Below are 25,352 nucleotides of genomic sequence, written 5' to 3' on the forward strand. Positions count from 1 at the left end.
ACCGGAAATAATCCATAACGGAGCCAAGATCTTGAAGGGAGAACATCAATAAGCTGTGGTGGTCAACGGACAAACGATGAGATAGGTTTCTTGAACTCTGAAAAGATAATAAAAGGCAGTATCATACAACACAACAAATTTCATTTTAATACTCAAAAATAATTTTCATCATTTTCATCAAAGAGATTTACTGCCAATAATATCACGAATGGATGAAGGTACATGGTGACCTAATGTTTGACAATTATCGAGAAATTTCCTTCTAGGCAAAACATAATTCTTGCAATGAAAAATAATGTGATCAATATTTTGATAAGACTCGCCACAGTCACATATATTAGAATCTACAATATTAATGCGATATAAATGACTATTGCAAATATGATGATTTTATATATATATATATATATATATATATATATATATATATATATATATATATATATATATATATATATATATATATATATATATATATATATATATATATATATATATATATATATATATATATATACACACGGGAAAAAATTCTGTAGTAAAAATTACTATTTTAGCTGACTACGCCCATTCTTGAAACTACCATGCAATTTCAGACCAATTTACTATGTTTACAGTACATCTCACCACATTACTGGTATGTTTGACAGAAATTATTTACAACAATCTGATTTCGACTACAGACATGGTAAAATCAAACGCTTTTCTGGTCTGCTGAAAATTGCCGGTGCGAGCACTTAAGTTAACCCTCTAAAATGGTAGTTTTTACCGCACAATTTTTTGCGTGTAGGCAAATTAAATTTCTACCAATACATAAATTCTTAAACTAGGGATTTTTATTGACATTTGGACAAATGGAATGACACCAACGACCTGTATCACTAGAATCCAATCAATTGGCCAGAAGTCCATTGTGACTCTTTTCTATTTTGAAAAATATTCTGAATAAAAAATATTTGAATAAAAAATAATACTACGAGTTGCACCCCTCCTAGCTAAACAATCGGTTTGGTCGTTACCAAATATTTGACAATGAGCTGGAACCCAGACAAATTTCATAACGAATCCTTGATTATGTAAATTATACAACAAACTTCTCAACAATAATAACACAGCGTAACAAAAATGACACTTTTGCGTGTCTCAAGAATCAAATTATGTGTCTCTAGTAGATTTTGGGTCGCTAAATCTGATGCCGTACTCAGAAATGTTCCAGCACGTCATAATTTTTAGCTACATGTCGTCAAAGTTGTAGAAAACACTGGTTTTATTGATATTTACATGAAATTTAAAGTATGATGTATCAAACTTGTTTGTGATATAATCTACAAAACATGCTAAATAGGACTTGAACTTTCAATTTAGATACAAATCAGTTGAAATTTTACGATAAAATTTAGTTCAAATCGATTTTTTTCAACATGCTTGCAGTCTTCATATAAAATTCTTCGTTTCTCTTATATGGCATAATACAATACTTTTCTGAACCACCAAAAAATAACATTTTACCATCGAAAATATTATGAACTTTATTGGTAAGTATTGTTTTATACATGAAGTTTGAATACTGTGACAAATTGAGCAAATAAATTGCCGTACAAGTTGGCAAACTTGCATGCAAGTTGGCTGAAACAGTCAAGTTTTGCATTTTCAACAGTCTATATCTCAAAAACTAGACGTGCCATGATATTTCTGAAAACGGCAATGGACTCAGCAACCTTTAATTTAGTAAATAGCGGTATTTTGGTGTTTGAGACAAAACCGTGTTCCGTAGTGTAACAAATGGTATGTTTTATAATGAAAATTAATGGGTTTAATAGCATTTATACAACCCATACTATCAGTACATATTAGCGTTGGGCAATTTTGCATCGATGTTCCGAAAATCGATGTTTCCTTTCCGATTAATCGATTTTTTGAATCGATGTTTGGAGCACCTAAAATCGGGTGAATCGATTCTCTTCATTCGATTCGATTCATTTTGTTGAAATCATTGAATATTTCTTAATGAGTTTGTCGAGAAGAAACCATATTTTAAACTAAGCTTGAAGTAGTAAATCTGTTCGATTGATTTTTGAAACTGATTTGATTGAAAGATGTTGAAATCAAATGCAAATGTGTTTGGTCTCATTTCAAGCTTTATAAATGTCAATTTTTATACGATTCGAATCGATTCGAAAACATCGATTCAAAGGATTCGATTAAATCGGTGAATCGGTTCAGCAGTTCAAATGTGAATCGATTCAGTAACATCGATGTTTTGCACAAATTTGCCCAACGCTAGTACATATAATGAAAACATTTGGAGAGCACTCTTTAATTATCTTACATGTAAAATACAAAGCGATCAATTCGGCAATAAAAATGGAACAAGGAGATTGCAATTTGAAAAAATGTGTGACGTCTACATGATAAACACCAAAACCAGCATTATCATTAATGAGCGATCCATCTGTACAAAATATTTGCTCTCTATCAAATCCATTATATTTACGCTATAATAATAAATTTGAAAGATGATGATGCATATGATTTCGAATTTATTTCAATTCTATGTGTAAAGATAAATCAATCAAAGGATGGAAAGATTCGATATTTATGTTACAATCATTAAAAATATTGCAAACAAATGGAACAATATTTTCTGTAACTTTATAATTAAATGAGTTCAATATTTTACATGTGGGGTTTATTTCACGTACATCTTTCAAAATACAAATTATTGGATGATTATTACTAAAGCATTGAATTACGAATTTACAATTTAATTCATCGTAACGAAAACTTAACAGCTAAAACTTCAACAGATTTAGTATGAGTGAAATTCATTAATTTTAAACAAATACCTAAACCACGAATTTGGATTTTTTCAAGTTTTGAAAAATAAGTTTAAGTAGCAGAATCGAAAGTAAAACATTCATATTCCAAACAGGACGTATTATAGTTTAGTAAAGAGTAATCATATCAGAAGGATGAGCTCCCCAACAAGTACCTATAGTGGTACGAAGAAAGTTAATTCTTTTTGAACATTTTTTTTGAACATATGTAATATGTGAATTCCAATTCAATTTGAGATCATACCAAATGTCAAGATATTTATACTCACATACCTGTTCAATTTCAAACCCATTTAGATATAAACTTACACTTATGGTGGAATATTTACGTGAATATATCATAAATTTAGTTTTCGGAACTGAAAAATTAAAACCATTATTGAAAGCCCATAAAATGGCGAATAATTTTAAATGAAAATAAATTGTAAATGAGATTGGATATAATCAAAGGAACTTAATTATTATTCATTTTTTGGACAAGTAAATCAATAAGTATTGAATCATATGCGCCAGAAACATCTAAAAATGTAGAAATAACATCTTGTTTTCTGTTGAAGAAAGTTGTATTTGAGAAGCTAAAAGAGCTTTTTTTTTTTAATTTGATTATTAGTATAATTCAAAATATTACATTCATTTCTTATATCTAGGACGGATTTCACGCCAACTCGACAAAAGGATTGGCAGCACCCCTTCAGAATTCAACGAAACTTTCTGGGTGTGAAGACTATGTGAAACTAAGATACTTTACATACTTTGTTTTTTTCAAAATCGATCTAGACTAACATTTGGAAAGGGTCAAAGTTTATTTTCACTTTTTTTATAAACCCGTATAAATCGAAAACGGTAAAATCGCGAATTAAACTATTTGCTTTCTGGATGTCCTTGATCCTCTGAACAACTTTGCTAAAGATCGCTTCTTTGCAAGTCGTAAGGATCTCGAGATATAGCAATGTGAATTTACCTGTTTTGAGCTGATGCTATACTTTTTGGGGGTGTTTCAATATTCAGCTGAGTGTTGCAATATTTATTTTAGTGAGTCCGTATTTATGACGGGTAGTGTAAGTCAAATAATAATGTGCGATTAGTTCAAACTTTCAACGTGAATTCCTCCATTCCTCCTATGTCTACTTTTTATCCACAAATTGATTCCAGACGGGGTTGGTGGTCTGATGGCTACCGCTTCTGCTTCATATGCAGAAGGTCATGGGTTCAATCCCAGGCCCGTCCCTTTCCTCGTACTTTGTAGTTGTATATCTCTCACTTGCTACTATCTTCCATTCTAAATATATCACATTCAAACTATTCGTTCATAGCACAAACGCTAGAACCAGAGACGGACAAGAAACCGTTTCCCTAACGCTTCCTCCTACTTCCACGCGCACGCCTTTCTTACGCCTGATACATAGGCAGTCTGCTAACCACAAAAGCAAACCTATCTGCCAAGCCTTTCCCCCAATCCATACACTCCCGCATGAACTGACGTGGATGCAGTGGAATATACGGTCTACGTGGGAGTCAGTTCAATGCATCATCAATTCCTCCCCCTTCCCCTCATTGGTCTGCATTCTGACGTGGCAGGTGCCATTGTTGCCTAAAAATAGAAGATCACCAGCACTTATACACTGAGGATGCCTGTTAGTCCCAAGCAGTCATTCGGTTGGTTCCTTGTGTAAGTGCAGCTGATCTGGCGATACTGGAGTGCATCCACGGGCGGCCAATCAAGCTCAAGCTCAAGCTCAAGCTCAAAATATTACATTCATTTCTTATATCTAGAACGGATTTCACGCCAACTCGACAAAAGGATTGGCAGCACCCCTTCAGAATTCAACGAAACTTTCTGGGTGTGAAGACTATGTGAAACTAAGATACTTTACATACTTTGTTTTTTTTCAAAATCGATCTAGACTAACATTTGGAAAGGGTCAAAGTTTATTTTCACTTTTTTTATAAACCCGTATAATTCGAAAACGGTAAGACCTACAAAAAAGTGTTGTATGGGGGACTGTCGTCAAATTTCCTGACGTTTTAGAAAAAAATATTGAAAAAGTAAGAGGTTGTTTCCGAGATACAACCGCCAAGTTGACGTTGGATAACGTTAGCTTCTTCTATTTCCTGGCCTGAGACCGTCACGAACTTATGAGAGATTTCTACTGATAAAAATCCAATGAATTTTCATACTATTTGTTGCATGTTAATTCTAACCTATTATGGACATTGTGTGTTATTATTTGGTTACTTCGGTTGACAATTCAACACCGATAGAATCGGTCGATGGAAGAAGAAGCATGAGCGGTAATTCTTGCTCCCCATACAAATATTCCGGTTGAACATTAGGTCCACGCATGATCCACATTCCGAAGCCAGTTTGAGGTTGAGGTAATCTTCCACGAAGTCCGTGAACTCCATGTTCTTCTATTTGCTCAAATTGATGTTAAAGTTGCCAGTCACGATGATTGGCATGATCTCCTTTTGATACTCGAAGAAGTTCCGCACCGATTTCATCTTCTAAACTCGTACCAATTAGCTCATACGTTTGAAATAATTAAACTTCAGGGATTTCCTTAGGAAATTGCCTACATTTAAGCGTTTCCATTGCAATTCTTGAAATTAACTGTTCATTGTTTCTACAAATATTGCATTTTTCGGATTCAGGGAGCTCATATTATTTATGCAGAGTCGTTTCAAAAAATAACAATAATCGCAGTGATCAATTTCACCCCGACATGCGATCCCCGATTTTCTATTAAAGGGGTGATTTTTAGCACTAAAAACACATTTGTTAGAAAATTTTGGCACATGAGCCAAAGAGGATGACCGTCGTACTTGTTGCCCTGCATTCAGTTGTTTGGCATTTTCAACATTATTGGAAACAGACAATAAAAACCATGAGAAATTATCAATTTCACCCGAAATTACGGTACCGTAAAACGGGGTAACATTGATAGTTTTTTCGAAGAAAACTTGAATATTTATGCATGCTGTTTCAAAGAATAATAATTTATATTTTTAAAACAAGTACTGGGATCCTAGCAATCGATTGCAGTCGATAGATTTCCAAAAGATTTATTATGAATGGATATATAATTTTTCATATAATCGAAAGTTGGTTTTCTGTTTTGGGGTAACTTTGATAATGGAGTATGAATCGAACAAAATTGAATGAATAACGAACATTTGTAGGGCATTGCATACCTCTAGGCGTTTAACGCTATATGGAAATTTCTGACTTAGATTACAAAAATGGTCCCAGTTTGTGAAAATGCTATTCGCTAAGAGATTTGAGACCGTATTCAAGTTCTATGATAACTAGGCTGTCAAAGATAAGTGGCCAACTATTCAAAACTACTTCAAATAGTAATCGTAGAACAGATTGTTTGTAAGCGTTTCGAAAATGCTAAAAATTGTGTCAATTTTTAATATTCGTATAAAAAGCCTCAAATGCACTTGATTCCAATGAAAATAGCTTTGACATGAAGTGTCATACTAATACTCTTTACTTTTGCATTTGTTTTGCTTAACTGATTAACAGAAACTTCGTTATTTCGTTTAATATGTTGTGGGTCTCGCACTATCAAAGTTACCCGCATTATCAAAGTTACCCCGTTTTACGGTACATGTAAACTCCAAAACGTCAAAACCTCATAACAGCAAGAAAAATGTGCTTTTCAATGAAAAATAAGACATACCTCGATATTTTCCAATTTTTCAATAGTTTAGTCATGACAATCAATAGTTTTCATTGTTGGAGTTGATTCGTAGAAAGATTTCCAATCGATTGGTGCAAGAATCTTCAAAATCTATCCGGGCGTTAGTAAGTTATTAACAATCAAAATCTAACCACTTTTCGTGACGCGAACGATTTTTCGTTTTTCGAAATTGTACCCCAGTATGTTGCCGTAAGACGTTATCCAACGTCAAAAATAAATACACATTTTCTACACTGAAAAAAATATATTCAAAACTTCAAAGTTGATTTAAAATAACGGCCACTTCAGATTTTGATCATCCTTAAGCAAAAAGTTTCGTAATTAAATTTACTAAAAGTCGTACATACATTGCAAATTGGGCATATTTTAGGGAAAAAAGTTTTTCTAACTTCGAATTTTTTAAGTCCAAAGTGATTTTTTTAAAATACAGTCGACTCTCCATGACTCGATATTCAAGGGACCATCGATTTATAGAATTATCGAGTTATAGAACATACCGATTACAAAAATTTTAAAATCAAAGGTTTAAATTTCTATATTTTCTATACTTTTATGATCACTTCTGCAAGCCGACAATATCATTTTGTTGATAGCATTTTGAAAAAAATATCTTTGGACACTTTTTTCAAAATATTCCAAAAATTCCTTATTTTTACTAAAAATTTATTTCTTTAATTTTTATGTTTTTAAACTTTTATAGCAACTTGCAACTTTATTCACTGCCAAACCAGAAATGGTCCATGTCTCCCTATATAAAAATGGGTTTTCAGGTGGATATCGAGTTATGGAGGGAAATTTTCCTCCCACGTGGCATCGACTAGTGGAGACATCGAGTTATAGAAACATCGGCTTATGGAGAGCATGATGTATGGGAATTTGAAGGGACCGCAAAATCCATCGAGTTATAGAATATATCGAGTTATAGAACATCGAGTTGTGGAGAGTCGTCTGTATGCCCAATTTGCAATGTATGGACGATTTTTAGTAAATTTAATTACGAAATTTTTGCTTAAGGATGATCAAAATCTCAAATGGCCGTTTTTTTTAAATCAACTTTACCGTTTTCGAGTTATACAGGATTATAAAAAAAGTAAATAAAACTTTGGGACTTAAAAAATTCGATGTTAGAAAAACTTTTTTCTCTAAAATATGCCCAATTTGCAATGTATGGACGACTTTTAGTAAATTTAAAAACCAAACTTTTTGCTTAAGGATGATCAAAATCTGAAATGGCCGTTTTGTTTAAATCGACTTTAAAGTTTTGAATATTTTTTTTCAGTGTAGAAAATGTGTTTTTATTTTTTCAATATTTTTTTCTAAAACGTCAGGAAATTTGACGAAAGTCCCCCATACAACACTTTTTTGTAGGTCTTACCGTTTTCGAGTTATACGGGTTTATAAAAAAAGTAAAAAAAACTTTGACCCTTTCCAAATGTTAGTCTAGATCGATTTTGAAAAAACAAAATATGCAAAGTATCTTAGTTTTACATACTTTTGACATCCAGAAAGATTCATTGAATGCTGAAGGGGTGCTGCCAATCGCGTGTCGAGTTGGCGTGAAATCCGTCCTAGGTGTTCTGTGTTATTAGACAACACTATCATCCTAATTTGGTACAACAAATTTAAGATTTTATTAGCATTTTGTAAACAACATGCCGTAGCAGTTCAGGTTTTTTACACGTGAGTTGATTTCACCTGCTTATACGACAAAAAAAATAATAATAACGTTTTCAATTTACTTAACCTAAACATATAACGAATTAATCGTGGCAATAGAAAATTGCAACGATTTTTGCCTGAAATTATCAATTATTTTATTTGACACTAGTGGTCCCGGCAAACTTCGTCTTGCCATCAAGTAGGCTGTTAAAAAACGGGATGAATCGTCCCATACAAAATGACAGTTCCTTTCACGCTCGTTTTTCCGACTTTCCCGGTGAATATCCTGGGATTGTTATACTCACTGATGCATATGCTTATTGATTCTCTAGAAATGGTGACAGCGGGGTTGCTTGATAACAAACGCATTTAGCATGGCTGCAAGTAAAGAGATAAATAAAGCTAGTGATATTCGTGTTTCTAGGGGTGTGATATGGCAATCGTGAAACATCAGGTTAAGTCTAATTGAATTGTTTATTCGTCTCACTTCCTTTCCAGTAGTATATGACAGTTTTCGTTATTACCAGTAATAAAAAGTCTTCAGATCCTCATAGCACAAATAGTTGCGAAAAACAAGTAAATAAAAAACAATCTTGCGAAATGGCTTATCTAATCAGTTTCAGAGATTCAAATCTCGTTTTACGGTTTAAAATTTCCTTTTTCCATTGCTCTACCTCACTCCTTCTCTTACTCTCACTGTTTCCTACTTACGTAGTCTATCTCAATTTTACTAAGTAAAATACAGAATCAAGCAACAATAAAATTACTACAGCAGGCGCGATCGTTTCCATCGTAAATGATCTACACGTAAATAACAATATATAAATAGTATTCATCTGCTCCTAGGGATGTCTTCCATTGTTTCAATGCAAGTAATATATTAATGCTTTTACACGTAAAAATATATGCGTCTTTTATGCGATGGGACAGATATGCGTTTGTGCGAAAGATGTACAGGTAAAAAAAAACTAACTGCGCACGATTGTCTAAACATAAAACGAAGTCGTTTGAACGCGAACAGTTACGCAAAAATAGTAAGTACATAACAGCTCTGCTATCGTAGGATTCCATTGCTCACAATTACCACATTCGAGTAATTGGGTTTACCATTAAAAATCACCTTAAAATTATCGCATTAAAGATACAGCACCAGTTCATTCAATTGTTCGCATTTTGCGTAACATATGTTTTTAGTTTTAATGTGTGATTAGTGTTTTCGCCGTCCAATGAGTGATGTGAATGTATGGAATATGTGATTCCCTTTTTAAGTATCATAATTTGAACTAATTAGACTTATATGTTGCTTTATTCGCGCTACATTAGAATAACTTATCGGCTACACAGTGTTCTAGTAAAAAGTAGCTCAGTATAGTTTTATTTTCTCACATCAGTGGTTTACAATTCACAATGTAGAGGAATTCACAGTTTAGTTGTCGTAGTTATTTGTCTTCGATAATGTTCATGTGTGGTTAAGTTGTGCGAGAGAGATATTAAGTATGGGATCACAAGGGCATCTCCACTGCATCCGCTGTATTGCTGTTTTAGTACGGATATTTTTTAAGACCTTGGATAAACTCAGCTTTCGACAGTAGAAATGCCCGTTGTACAATGTTTTGAATCGACAATTTATTAGGGTAAAAGTTTTTTCGTATTGAGTCTTCTGATAAGTTGCTCTTAATTGAGTTTTGCATCTTCTTAGATGGAAGTTGGATAGGATAAACCTAATTTTTCACTCGAGCTTTTTGGTTGAGGCAATTTGTGCTTTTGTTCTTTACTTAAATTTTATAAAATATTTTATTGAAAACTTTATCTAAGAAACCTTTGATAAAGCTTTTAATTTGGAGCTTAGAAAATCGCTTCAAGATGGACACAAAATTTTCTCGCTTCTGGATGCGTTAGAGCTGACAAGGAAGCGTCATCAATTTTGTAATATTTTTTTGAAAATTTTCGGAAGTACTCATAACAACTATTTTTTCAAACAAACACCATTCAAACTTAAATAAGGACTATCCTATCCAACGTATTTTTAAAAAGGATGTAAAACTCAATTAAGAACAACTACTTGATGACATCAAACGGCCAAAATCAACGAAAACAGATCACTTTTTCTTCTGATAAATTGTCGATTCCAACCATTGTGCGTTGCTTTTTTTGCTTCTAAATGATAGGAATCAATCTACATGCAAGCACCACATTGTTTTGCTTATCGTGTTTCTGGATAAGGGAAAAGAACCGTCTATTGCGGTTTGAGTTCTACTGGTTTCAAATTCACATCGATATCAATGATATGTAGGGTAAAAGTTTATGATATTTTTGTTTCCTATTATCGTTCTAACGCTTACTTCCGCATGCTTGTAAATGACAATGAGTCTAGGCTAGATGCTCTATCCACAAGATGCGATAAGTGGACTTATTTGCTACAATCCGCGAGATTGTGGTACGATTGCGGAATGGAAGCTAACAAAAATAAATTCCGTTTCGATAAACATTCACCGATTCAATCTTTGCTACACGTCAACACTCACATTGATATAGATTTGGCAAGTCTTGCTTTCGTTCGATATAGGTATGATCCTTAATTGAAATATCAGTTACAATGTCCTTAAACAACTATTGGCCAATGTTTGGAGGAAGTTCAAACTCTTCTCAGACCCTGTCTTCCATCTTACCTACTGCAAATCTTCCTCGCATTTAGGAATATCGAAAATTTCCGCAAACAATGGTGGCAATCGGATCGAACTCCAGTTCTGTCGGAACCACTCTAGGTGTGCGAAATGTTTCTCCCCGAGCGTCCGCAGCTCGTGGATCTTAGCCTCTAGTGCTGGCATTATCTGCAGGGCACTGACCCCATTCGATCTGGTCCTCGTGATTTGTACCCTCAGCGCCTCTGCAATGCATTCCCTCGTCTTCAGAACCATCTTGGTCTCTGTCAGTCCTGGTCGGTCGGTCATCAGAATCAGCGCTGAGTACAATCCTATTTCGGTATCACTCAAACAGCAATTGTTCAAACCGCTAGTGAAGCTGAACAATGCATTCGCGTAATCCACCTACAATACAGAAAGAACGTCGATCAACATCACTTCAACGCCTACCCCCAAAAACCCATCGCCTTACATCATATATCACTTCCAGCTGCTGCCGGGTAACGTACACCCCATCGTCGAAGGTCAGCGCAGAATCGTTGGTCGCCCGGGCCACGTGACTGAGCCACACCTCGAAGAAGCCCAGCTTGATCAGAATGAGCTGGTCATCTTGGAGAAATTCTCCGAAGCCGGGAACTCGCTTGGCAAACTCGACGACCCGCTGCACCGAAGGGGTCATCCGCATGGCGTACTGCTGCCACAGCCATATCCGTTGGTCCTCGATTGTGTCCAGGGACTGCATGATGAGCTGGAGGAAAGGAAAACATTGATTAATTGAACTCTTCCTTTGTTTGGAGAGGTGGATTTGATATTGTCTGTATCAAAAGGTATTGCCTTGAAAAATGTTTCGTGTTACCGTAGAATACAGGTTTAACATTGAAATTACAGATATGAGAAAACTCAGTTTTTGATGTCCGTTTGAATGTCCATCATGTTCCCGAACTAGTATTGATTATGATGTAAAGTTGGCTGATATATTGAATCGAGCGGTTCTGAAGGCCACATAAATGATTATCATGTCATTTTTACCCGGACTATCCGTAATAATTAGCTTTCCTCGCGTTATGTGCTGGAAAAATGATTATGAAATTTATTTGAAACTGAAATAACGTTACTTAACTACAACAGTCTAAGAAAGTGCAAGAACTAAAACAAGGGGTTCGGGCAACCCTGTTAAAAGGGAAAAAAGGGGTTTGCATTTGCAAACCTGGAGCGTCTTTTTTCTATGTTAGGAGTTAATTACAACAGCGTTTGTTCCTCTCGGCATTACGACTCTACTGGTACAGAATCTGCTTCTCAGCGTAGTGGTCAATGATCAATTTATAGTTTTTAATTTCCTTGCCAAAGTTGCCATTTGTATTCATATATTGTGTGGCAGGTACGATAATACTTCATGCCCAGGGAAGTCAAGAAAATTTCCATTACGGAAGAACGACCGAGAATCAAATCCAGTCACCTTCAGCATAGACTTTCGTTGTAGCCGCGGACGCTACCACTAGGCTAAAAAAGGCTACATCATATGTTCTACATAAAGTTTTTACGATTGCTTTACTCTTAGGTTCATTATATAGGGATAAAAACCAGTGCAACATTATATGCCTTCCATGTAACATTGATCGAGATTATTCGCCAAGTTTACATGCAAAATCTTAAGGCAGCGCAAGGATGGAAGAAAATCGCCTCTAGCGATTAACAACGCGGTATTTGAACGGTCTAAGCGAGCCGTCACTCTTGCAGCAACATCATTTGAACACTATGCGCGCGTTGTACCGATATATGAAGCATCCGAAGCACTATTTGTCGTGGGACAAAGAGTTTATCGGATGTTGTTACAAGTCGCGATCAACTCGATTTTTCGCGCATCCCATTCACAAACGATTTTAGATTCATAACTAGCATGTCCGAATGCAAATCACTAAGTAAAAACGGTAAAATCTTCAAAATAATAAAACTTCGACTAGGGAACGATTAATCGCTAGCACACATGCAGAACGATGCATTATTCGCGGAGCGTAGTTGGTTTTGATAAAAGAAAAAAGATTAAGGCGAAGTAGGCCGTCATTGAAATTTGTACTGGGCACCGATGATTGTGGCTAATTCGTCTCACGATTACAAATTAAAAAAAATCACGTGATTCTGCACTAAAATAGCTGAAAAAGTATCAGCATGTAAGCGCAAGTAGGGATACTTTTCTGAATCAATCATACTTATGATGACTTAGTTTTATCGCTTCGAAGCTTGCAAAACTGTAAAATCAACACGGCTGCCAAAATGAATGATAAGCTTCTTAGCCTTAATCGTTGCTATGATCGCAGGATAAAGAACAACAGCGATGCATCATGGATTTTGTCATGATCCCTAGATTTCCATCCTTGGACAGCGTTACTGGATGAGAGCGAGCTCGATGGAGTCCTCTTTTAAGGACGCCTTGAAAACAGTAAAAGTAGTCATGTAACGAAGAGAAATTCTACCCTATTACAACGCTTGTTCGTCAGTTCTATCGCTGCCGTCGTCGAGAACGGACGCAAGTAATTGTGTTCCCCCTTGATCGGTTTCTCGTTATTGTCAGAAGAGTTTCCAAGCGCGCTTTGTTTCACGGTCGTTAACTGTTGCTACATCTCTCGTAGTTGATTTTTGTGCTGTAGAAACAGCATGACTGAAACAGTAATCAATACCGTACAGTTTCGCTTTCCGGCGGGTAGTCCACAACCATCATGGGTAGAAGTGGCAACCTTCCTAAAGCAGCTAGACACAGACTTGGTGTCGATGGAAACCGCGTATAAAACAGCACAAGACCGTTCGCTGTTCATCAAATTTACGTCCAAAGAGGCTATGACGGAATCACAGCGCAAAAATGTGAATCCACGGCAATTCGTTTATGCGAACGGAAAATCAGTAGCAGTGAGGATGTCGACCGTGGGTGCAAATATGCAATACGTCCGTGTGTTCGATCTGCCACCTGAACTGCCGGACGATAATTTGTCGCTGGTGCTCGGACAGTTTGGTACGATTGAGCATGTGGTACGAGAAAAGTTTCCGCCGAACCTGGGCCTCGATCACATGTACACAGGAGTGCGTGGAGTGTACATGGACGTGAAAACGAATATCCCACCATCAATTGTTGTTGGTAATAGGAAAGGGAGGATTTTCTACGATGGTCTGAAGGACACTTGCTTTCTATGTCGAGGATTGGGACACCGCAAGGACTCTTGCCCACAGCGGCAAAATCGAAACAAAAAGGATAAAAGGAAACTTGGAGACTCGGGATCCTGTTCATATGCTGACGTCGTGTCTGGGGAAGCAAGAACATCAGAAACGTTAGAAATTTCGGAACCTTTGGAGGACATAATCGAAGTACTTGAAGAAGAGGATGAAGAAGATCAGTACATCGACCAGCCCACGGAAGCATTAGAGGAGGAATCGGTTACGCAATCCGCATGTGACACAGAAGCTGATTCGGAAAAGGAGCGACGACGGAAAGAAAGCATGGAAAAATTGGGAGAGGTGGCCAAAGCAATCCACGAGGCGATGTTGAACTCAAAAGCAGCCCAACGGCGGGCCGAGTTTGCGGCTTCACGTTCTGGGACAGGTTCCAGTACAGGTGCAGGGCCAAAAACAAAGGTTGCTCGCAAGACCCGCTATTGATAAATTTGTATGTTTTTTTTTTTTTAGAATAATGAATTGTTCGACAAGATAATCGGCTCCGTAGAGTTTTTAGAAAACAATTGAGCCTTCCAAATAAACGATTAGAAAAAAAAAAAAAAAAAAACGCTTGTTCGTATGAAACTAAAAATATTACACCTTTACTCCCCTCTTTTTACTCTAACTTTAAAAAATTCCCACGGATTTTTTTTTCGAGGAAATTTCAGCGTTCTATAACTATAATTTAATAACTCAATATCGAAACATGGACAAAATATTGTCGAACTTTTTGGTAGAATATCTATAAATAAATGACGGTTTAAGAATATGGAGTTATTGAAGCTTTTTTTTTACCAATTCATTTATTTAAGGCTCTATCGCGTTTAACGCTTTACGGAGCCGAGATTCATTTTTGTACTTTTTTACAATTGTTTAACTTCTTAAGTACCAAGTTTAGTCCGGGTTGGAGCCAGGGTACTCGTGGCAACTCGAGGTTAGTGGTCACAAATATTTTTAGGATGGGCTAGGTTGGGATTGGGTAATAGGGTTCTTTGCAGCTCATCCGGGTGGTATTTCATGGTTGCTCGTTTGTCGTATCATGGCGTATACCAACTTCATGTAGGTTTTCGATTGCCGCATGGCCAGGAACATCAATTCAACACAAATGGGACAAAACACAGAGAAAAAAAAACTGAGGAAGAGAACACAAGAGAATTAAACTTTTATACAACACAAGCGAAGATAATCGTAAATCGACAACATGTAGACGAGATCGCGGGAGCCCAACACATCTCTAACTGAAACATAGGGTTGTCTACCTCGGGCCGCAAGGGTATCCATAAGTTGTGCTCTGGAGGCGTCCATATCCGGGCACTGCCAAACTACGTGATCGATGTCACCATAACCGGAACCACACCTATTACATATATTGCTCAGCGCGAGGTTGATCCTGTGCAAATGTGCGTCTAGCGAGTAATGGTTGGACATAAGTCTTGACATCACGCGAATGAAATCTCGACTTACATCCCAACCTTTCCACCACGCTCGCAAGGAAACTCTAGGGATTATGGAATGTAACCACCGTCCCAGTTGGTCATTTAGCCAGTCGCTTTGCCAACCGTGAAGAGAACTTTGACGTACTAAATGAAACAATTCATCGTGTGAAATTCTTCTATCATATATCTCACCTTCCTTCTCATTGCCATAAATTAAGCAATGTGAGGGGACCCATACAAAGGTAATCTTATATGATCTTTCGACCAGTGCACACATCTGCTCTCTTATTTTTGTAAGAAAGTAAGATGCATGCTTTACAGGTTTCATCGATCGGAGTGCCTCAATAGAACTAAGACTATCCGAGAAGATGAAGAAGTGGTCTGCGGGCATGTTAGGGATCATCCCCAAAGCGAAGTTGATTGCTGCCAGCTCGGCAACATAAACCGTGCAAGGTTTCTGAAGTTTTCGGAAGGCGGAAGAGTTTTCATTGAAGACACCGAAGCCAGTGGATCCATTTATACGTGACCCGTCAGTGAAATATCTCCTGTAGGAATCGACATTCTGGAACTTTGCGTTGAAAATACGTGGAAAAGTTATACATCGAAGTTGATCTGGAATTCCATGAATAGCTTGTTTCATGGACAGATCATATTCAACAGAGGAACTGTCATTGGTGAAGCGTACACGTGGAGGGTTATAACATGGAAGGCTAATGTCAGATGACATGTAGTAGAGATAAACTCTCATGAATTTTGACTGAGTGTTCAGTTTGAGCAATTCTTCGAAGTTTTCGATGCCGAGTGTGTTGCTCACTCCACACTTAATAAGTATTCTTAGCGAGAGCTCCCAGAATCGGTTTTGTAGCGGTAAAACCCCTGCCAGAACCTCTAGGCTCGCATTATGTGTCGAGTGCATACACCCTAAGGCGATACGCAAACAACGATATTGAATTCGTTCCAATTTAATCAAGTGGCAGTTTGCTGCTGAGAGAAAACAGAAAGAGCCATACTCTAGACCAGAGAGAATGGTTGTTTTATAGAGTTTTATGAGGTCTTCCGGGTGAGCACCCCACCATGTTCCGGTAATTGTTCGTAGAAAATTGATCCTTTGTTGGCATTTTTCCGTTAAATACCTAATATGAGTTCGCCAAGTGCCTTTTGAATCAAACCAGACCCCAAGGTATTTTGAAGTCAAAGACTGGTCGATGTCTGTTCCCAAAAGCTTAAGCTTTAGTTGGGCAGGATTCCGCTTCCTTGAGAATACGACCAGTTGAGTTTTTTGCGGAGCAAACTCGATCCCTAAATTTCTAGCCCAAGTGGATAATTTATCAAGGGAATTTTGCAATGGTCTTTGCAAGATTTCCGCTCGTGGGCCCTTCATAGAAACCACAGCATCATCTGCAAGTTGTCTTAGCGTGCATGGTTCTTCCAAACAGTTGTCAATATCTTTAACATAAAAATTATAAAGCAAGGGACTCAGACATGAGCCTTGGGGAAGGCCCATATAGCTAATTCTGGAAGTTGTCAGTTGACCGAGAGTGAAGCTCATGTGTTTTTCTGACAACAGATTGTACAAGAAATTATTCAATATTCCAGGTAATCCACTATTGTGCAGGCTTTCTGACAATATTTCTATGGAAACTGAATCAAAAGCGCCCTTAATATCCAAGAAAACCGAAGCCAATTACTCCTTGTCCGCAAAGGCTAGTTGAATATCTGATGAAAGCAACGCTAGACAATCGTTTGTTCCTTTGCCCTTGCGAAAGCCAAATTGTGTACTGGAAAGCATGTTGTTTGATTCCACCCAGTGATCGAGTCGGGATAGGATCATTTTTTCTAACAATTTCCTTAAACATGATAACATAGCGATCGGGCGGTACGAATTATGATCAGACGCTGGTTTCCCAGGCTTTTGAATAGCTATTACTTTGACCTGTCTCCATTCAGGTGGAACAATGTTGTGCTCCATGAATAAGTTGAACAGGTCAAGCAACCGTCTTTTAGCGATATCAGGGAGATTTTTAAGAAGATTGAACTTAATCATATCGCGTCCCGGAGAGGAGTTGTTTGATGAAAGAAGAGCCATAGAAAATTCCAGCATAGTGAATGGTCTGTCCAACGCATCGTCTCTCTGGGTTTCCCAGAATGGCGGTTGAGCTGGAACTGAGTCTGGACAGACCTTTTTTGCGAAGTTGAATATCCAACGATTGGAGTATTCGTCACTCTCATTTGAGGATGAGCGGTTTCGCATGCTGCGAGCCACTCTCCAAAGCGTCGTCATTGAAGTTTCTCGTGAGAGGCCATCGATGAAACGTCGCCAATAGCTACGCTTCTTCGCTTTAATAAGATTCTTCAGTCTTTTTTCGAGCTTCGAGTACTCTAAATAAAGTTCTGAGGTACCATATCTACGAAAAGCTTTAAAGGCATTAGATTTTTCTCGATACAACTGAGTGCATTCATCATCCCAACCAGGTGTGGCTGGTCGTCTTTTGAAGGATGCACTTGGAACTCGTTGCTTTTGGGATTCTAATGCACTTTTATAAATCAATTCTGTTAGGAATCGATACTCATCCAACGGTGGGAGAGTGTTGAATGATTCGATACCAAAGGTTACCGCTGATGCAAATTTTTGCCAATCGATATTCCTAGTGAGGTCAAAAGGAACCTGAATTGACTGTTCTGACCTTTCAAAATTATTTCTGATAGAAGTTATTATGGGCAAGTGATCACTACCATGGGGGTCATCGATCACCTTCCACATGCAATCGAATGATAGTGAACTTGATCCCAAAGACAGGTCAAGACGGCTTTCTTTGCCGTCGGATGAAATACGTGTCACTTCACCTGTGTTCAAAATGTTCAAGTTGAAATCGTCGCATAAGTCATAGAAAATAGCCGCTCTATAATCGTCATAAGATTCGCCCCATCCAGTACCATGGGAGTTCATATCACCCAGTATTAAAACTGGAGATGAGAGCATGGAGACTGCATTCCAGAGATGACGGCGGTTTATTGAAACTCTTGGAGGAATATAAACAGAAGCTACGCAAAGGTCTTTACCCTTTACGCTTATTTGGCAAGCAACGATTTCTATGCCTGGATGAGTCGGGATGGGGATTCTGTAGAATGAGTGGCACTTTTTGATCCCTAAAAGCACACCCCCGTAATTATCATCTCGATCCTGGCGTATAATGTTAAAATCGTAGAAGTTAAGATCATCTTCAGAAGAAAGCCATGTTTCACAGAGTGCAAATATATCACAATCGGAGTTGTGAAGCAAAAACTTAAATGTGTCTAATTTAGGTTTTAGACTATGACAGTTCCACTGTAGCACAGTGATCATATCTTGTACCTCACTCGATGAATTATCCATCGAAAGATATGATCGAAGCAAGGAGGGGCCACGAAATAGTCAATTCCCTGAGATACTCTTCTATTGCGGGGAGAAAAAGGTCGAGTATGCCTCTGAATGAGTCTGAAACTCCGAGGGCATTGCATATGCGATCCACAAGGGCCGTAAAAGTTATCAGTCCTCGCTTGGCCCCGGGGGTTTTCGAGGAAGAGCGAGGGACTTCAGTAGCTTTTTTCTTGCTATCTTGTCTAGACCTTCTTTTTGAAGTATATTTAATCGGTGGAGGCGGGGGCGGCAGATCTTTGCTGCAACACGGAACGGAAGCATCAAAGACCTGTTTCTTCGGCAATTTCAAATTTGCCCCACTTCCTTTTGAATTAGGCAAACTTTTGAGGGAAGATTTCAATACCTTTCGGCGCAGTCCCGGAGAAGATTGAGACTTTCGTTTACCGGGTGCGTGTACCTCCGAAGAATCTCCCCCATCGGTTTCGTCGTCGTTCGCTTCATCGGAAGACAACTCTTGAAAAGAGTTACCAACTGGGATGGCTGATGAAGACTCTTTTGCGGACGGATTTAAAGATTTTACCATTTCCGCGTATGTCTTCTTGGAGAGCTTCACAATTGAGCGACTCTCATTTCGAATGCGTCTTTTATAAGCCGGGCATTTCTGCAGGTCATGAAGTTCCTCGCGACAGTAGCTACATTTTTCGGCTTCCTGTGTGCAAGCATCTTCCAAGTTGGCAAGCTTGGTTGCATTTGCCACAACGGGGCTTGTTGTCGCAATAGCTAGCACTGTGGCCAAGCTGCTTGCAGTTGGTACAATTGAATACCTTCGGCACGTAAAGACGCACTGGGTAAAAAGCACTGTCAATACAAACAAATTTCGGGAGGACGGAACCGGGGAAAGTCACTCGAAACGAGGCTGACGGCGAAAACACTTTCTTATTTCCTTCCATGGAAACTGATTGTAATTGTTTACAATCCAGTATAGCCACATCAGGAATGGACCGGTTCTCAAAGACGCCTTTGCCAGTCTTAATGTCTTCGCATGTTAGACTCGCGTCGATAATTTTCCCTTCCACCTCGACTTCTCGTGCCGGCACATAGACGCAATATTCCACAGTAAAAGCCTCATGCTGAGCAATTTCATTCGCTGCCTTGTAACTAGGTGCAGTTACACGCAGCTTGGATTCTTTCACTTGGTGAATAACGGTCCCAGGATATTTACGCGTCAGCTCCCGAGAAATCGAGAGCACGTTCAAAATCTTCTTTTTGCGCCGGAAATAGACAACCAAGGCCCAGCCGAAGACGGTTGGTAGAACCGCGTTCGAGCAACGAGATCTCTAGGAGGCGTATCGCCTCCATCCGATTCATCCATGCGGAAAAAAGCTTAACCGCAACCAAATGAAGAAAAAAATAATAATAAAAAAAAAAAACAAAAAAAAATATGTGTAAAAAAATTATTAATCAGTGGACTATTTTGTACACACCTCCCCTAAATAGGTAAATCAAATTCACAAAAAAAAAGAAAAAAAAATTAACCAATCAGTGGGCTATTTTGTACCCAACTCCCCTATACGGGCAAAATTGCACCGGGAGAGAGACAGAGGAGAAGCGAAAAACAACCTTGAACTCAACACTGTTGTTCGGAGATGCGAAAGCAATTCAATAGATAATGTATACTTATCCGTTCTACAGCAGGAGAACGTCCACGCGCCGTAGGTAGTAGACCGACCGGGTCGGCCTTCTGCCTTATTGTTGTTCTCGGTGCGGGAGAAAAATCAATCACCGATAATTGATGATGGGCGATGATTTTATTGCGGTGGAACGATACTAGTTTCACTAGTTCGCTTCCTTCGCAAAGCGCAATCGTCTAAGCACTCACTTTGCACAAAACTGAAACTTGTTTAACTCACTAATTAAACCAAAAACCCACGCGGGCGGTGGGGAAAAAGGCCTAAATGAACTCTGCAAAAAGTGCCGTACGATGAGACCGGGATCCTGTCGACCGACTCGTTCAAGCGCTAAGCAAGGAATGGATTATTGAAGCTTGATTGTGTCTTTTCACTACTTACTTTGAAAAATCATAACTCAAGAACGAAGCATCGTAGAAACAAAGTTTTTTATGAAAATGAAAGCAAATTTTCTCAGGAATTAAAAAAAATATTAACTGGAAAAAAATTTCCATTCCGTTGAGAAAATTCGTAAAGAAAGGCCGGAAAAACTATGCTTCAACTCGTGGAAAATTTTCAAATAAATATTTTTGAGAAGATAATTTCATAAGCTTTAATCGCTGAAATTTTTGAAATGTACTTTTTTTTTCGTTTTTGAGTTATGGCCAATTTTGTTAAAAAATTGTGCAAATGTGCCATTTTGAGCCTATTCTTTGAAAAATCATAACTCAAGAAAGAAGCATCGTAGAAACAAAGTTTTTTTTTATGAAAATGAAAGCAAATTTTCTCAGGAATAAAAAAAAATTAACTGGAAACAGTTTTCCACAAAAATTTCCACCATTGAGAAAATTCGTAAAGAAAAGCCGGAAAAAACTATGTTCCAATTAGTGGAAAACTTTCAAAAGTATATTTCATAAGCTTTAATCTCTGAAATTTTTAAAATGTACTTTTTTTTTCGTTTTTGAGTTATGGCAAATTTTTCATTACACTGAAAAGGGATTCTTTCTTTACTATGGAACAAATAAGATCATAATTATTTTTTTTTTAAATTTTATTTATTCAATTATTCAGTATATAACTTACATTTTCGTCTTAATACTATCTATTTTTTCAACCGGGAAGATTGTCTTTGGTTGCTAACACCAGAAGATTTTCGTTTCTTTGTATTATTAAGAACAAAGCATGCTGTATTTTCTTGGTTTTCATGTGCATCTGAGAATTCCACTAGCAAAAATGCTTCGTTCGTCTTTTGGTATAAATGAATGATATTTTTTTGTTCCAGGAATTGGTACAAGGTTAGAAAATCTTTCCTGAAAAAATTGTTCAGCCTCTGAATAGTCATTTTCAGTTGCATAAATAAATTCCCATTTTTTTTTTAAATTGGTCTTTTGCGACACAGCCCAGTAGCAAAATTGTTTGGCGTTATTAATTTCTGCTGACTTTCTAATACTAGCATCTCTAGCCATTCGCCTAATGTCAAATTTCAAAAATGTATGCTACCATGAAAATGATTTTAAAATTAAAGCAGAATGGCACTTTTTCCCAACCTCACATGGAAAAGGTCCTTGTGATGGTATCGGCAACATTAAGCGAATGGCTAGAGATGCTAGTATTAGATTTTCGTCAGCAGAAATTAATAACGCCAAAACAATTTTTCGACTGGGCTGTGTCGCAAAAGGTGAAAGACCAATTTAAAAAAGATTGTGAATTTATCTATGCAACTGAAAATGACTATTCAGAGGCTGAACAATTTCTTCAGGAAAGATTTTCTAAACTTGTTCCAATTCCTGGAACAAAAAAATATCATTCATTTATACCAAAAGACGAACGAAGCATTTTTGCTAGTGAATTCTCAGATGCACATGAAAACCAAGAAAATACAGCATGATTTGTTCTTAATAATACAAAGAAACGAAACTCTTCTGGTGTTAGCAATTAAAGAAATCTTCCCTGTTGAAAAAATAGATGGTATTAAGATGAAAATGTAAGTTATATACTGAATAATTGAATAAATAAAATTAAAAAAAAAATAATCTTATTTGTTCCATAGAAAAGAAAGAATCCCTTTTCAGTGTAATGAAAAAGTGAGGCAGAAACAGTTTTTTTCAGTTTTTCTTAGCGGTGTAATTTTTTATGAAAAATATCATCCATTCCGACTCATACTGCATTAAAACCAATCCAAAAATCTTTGTTTTTCCGATGCTTCGATTGAAATATGGGTTTTCAAAGAAAAGGCTTATATGGTCATTTTCCACAAAATTGGCCATAACTTAATAACGAAAAAAAAGTACATTTTAAAAATTTCAGCGATTAAAGATTATGAAATTACCTTCTCAAAAATATATTTTTGAAAGTTATCCACTTATTAGAACATAGTTTTTCCGGCTTTTCTTTACGAATTTTCTCAACGGTGGAAAATTTTTGTGAAAAACTGTTTCCAGTTTATAGTTTTTTTTTATTCCTGAGAAAATTTTGCTTTCATTTTCATAAAAAAAAAACTTTGTTTCTACGATGCTTCGTTCTTGAGTTATGATTTTTCAAAGAAAAGGCTCAAAATGGCACATTTTTTACAAAATTGGCCATAACGCAAAAACGAAAAAAAGTACATTTCAAAAATATTTTTTTGAAAATTTTCCACGAGTTGGAGCATAGTTTTTCCAGCTTTTCTTTACGAATTTTCTCAACGGTGGTAAATTTTGTGGAAAACTTTTTCCAGTTAATATTTTTTTTTTATTCCTGAGAAAAGTTGCTTTCACTTTCATAAAAAAACATTGTTTCTATGATGCTTCGTTCTTGAGTTATGATTTTTCAAAGTAAGTAGTGTCAGAGGAAAACAAAAAATTTCCATCTGAGTTTTCCTGGCCAATAGGGCGACCCTGAATTTATCTCAATTTTTTTTTATTCATATATTGATGAGCCCTGCCTGTGGAAAAAGTTTCATGAAAATCTGAGACCTTTCGGCCCAAACTCGTACGGAAGTAAAAAAATCCCCATCTCACACCCGACAGAAGGAGGAAAAATGATTTTGTTGATGATGTTAACATTTTATGAATTTCACTCCAACCATTTTTGTTTACCAAATAGGTGGCATACTTGCCCCAAAAAGTATAGAATTCAACCAAAATGGATTTCGAGAAACAGGATGAACATACAAAAACGACGGTCGAGCTGTGGACTCACTGACAAGTGACCATAGGAGATACCAAAAAGGCAGGTTATAAGTGAGCTGAAGTACTATGAGGCTACTAGAAAGGAACCGGCCGAGCTTCTTAAATACGGAAGTGAACAACTTTATCAATCGATCCAACCAGTATTTCTGAAGGTATTTTGAAGATTTGATTTATTTTAGACATTCATTAATCATTCTGAAGACAACCGCTCTTCCAAGAATTCTGCTATAAATGCTTAAACTAAAATGCTTCAAACTAAAGGCTGCTATTGCATGCAGCCTAAAGACCTTCGTTATATTACATGTCGTACTCACATTATTCTTCTCGCTGTAGTTGACGAGCGATATCCGGGTCTGCTCCTTGACCAGCTCGGTGGTGTACGTGGAATGGCCTCGATGTGCTTGCGCAACGCAGTGGATGATATCGTAGATGGACAGTTCCGGCGGACTGAACGTCATCGAGTCCGGCAGGATGGTCGTTACAACCGCGGTCGATGTGCTGATCTCCGCACAGTTGGTCATGGCTGCGATTCCGGTGGCCAAACCGGAATTGTTGTTGTTATTATTGACACTATTGTTGTTGTTGTTATTATTGTTTAAATTATCGTTATTATTATTATTAATATTATTGCTGGCACTGATCACTGGTGCTGTCGGCGTGGGTGTCCCGCCACAGCTGCTCAACTGCGACACCTGAGTCGGTGTGGTCGAGTTTACACAAACGTTCATGTCTTCCGCACAGTTTCCGGCTTCGCGGGATTTCTTCGGAACGCGTCCATAGCGAACAGCTGTGAAATGAGAAGATGAGAGAGAAAAAGGAAACCGGTGTGATAAAGTTTTTGCAAGCGGTCATCAGACACCTCTGAAATCGGTTAATTCGTTTATAAATAGAGTCAAGTTTCCAGTTGGTTAACATTTGATCGCAAGCATACAGTGACGGACAGCATTCTAAGATCACTACTACACTTAAATAATTCATATTATGTGATCGGAACATTGAAGAGTAAAATAAAATTATGGATGTAAAATTACAATTGCAATAAGCTAAAATATAGCAATTCAACAATCATGAAAAAAGTAAGATTGTCTTAAAGTTTTGTCCGTCGCTGTATATTGGCGAATGAAAGAAGCATGGGAGGCCTGCACTACTGTGGGAGAAAGACGGCTCCTGCCAAGCAGCATATTTTTCCGCCTTTCTTTTTTTTTCGCTATTGCAGCAGTAACTAGTAGCAGCAGCATGCAACATAATATGTATGCTCGCCTACAGACGGATTGGTGCATTGTGTGTGCATTCGCGTGCTCACGTGCAGTCCAATGGGTTGCAGATTGTCTGGTGTTGTAGTCAGTATATAGGAACTGCCACCGTGTCCTCCTAGGTACCGGGCCAATGAATTACAAATTTTCTCTTCCGGATTATTAAATTGTTTTGAGTGCGCTTATCATTCGTGGTGATCTTGGAGAGACTTGTGTTGCAGACAGATGTTATGCAACTTTGTGGCAGAAGCAGAAAGCAGAAACGGTTAGAAGTAGGATAGCTATGTGGAAGATTTTTCAAGACAGTAACGATTTGTAATAATTTTAGCACGAGGCTCATCATTGTCACAGATAATAAGGGCAAAATTGGAATGCTCTTACATAGTGATACTTTTCTGAATCAGTGTTGCCTATGACGACTG

At 37.4% G+C, this 25,352-nt stretch overlaps 1 protein-coding gene across 2 annotated transcripts in view; it reads right to left on the bottom strand.

Annotated features, from left to right (window-relative positions):
- Nucleotides 1–8,658: 8,658 nt before the first annotated feature.
- The window catches only part of LOC5575138 (ecdysone-induced protein 78C), a 132,324-nt gene continuing 115,630 nt past the window's right edge, over nucleotides 8,659–25,352 (bottom strand). For both annotated transcript variants that reach the window (XM_021842221.1, XM_021842220.1), the window contains 3 exons: nucleotides 23,992–24,464; nucleotides 11,318–11,593; nucleotides 8,659–11,250 (listed from right to left, as the gene is read on the bottom strand). In XM_021842221.1, coding sequence (XP_021697913.1) covers nucleotides 10,873–11,250; nucleotides 11,318–11,593; nucleotides 23,992–24,464 — 1,127 coding nt within the window. In that variant the 3' untranslated portion in view covers nucleotides 8,659–10,872. The remainder of the gene's footprint in view (nucleotides 11,251–11,317; nucleotides 11,594–23,991; nucleotides 24,465–25,352) is intronic.

This window comes from Aedes aegypti, chromosome 2 (assembly GCF_002204515.2).
Source record: "Aedes aegypti strain LVP_AGWG chromosome 2, AaegL5.0 Primary Assembly, whole genome shotgun sequence".
In the NCBI taxonomy this organism is placed as follows: domain Eukaryota; kingdom Metazoa; phylum Arthropoda; class Insecta; order Diptera; family Culicidae; genus Aedes; species Aedes aegypti.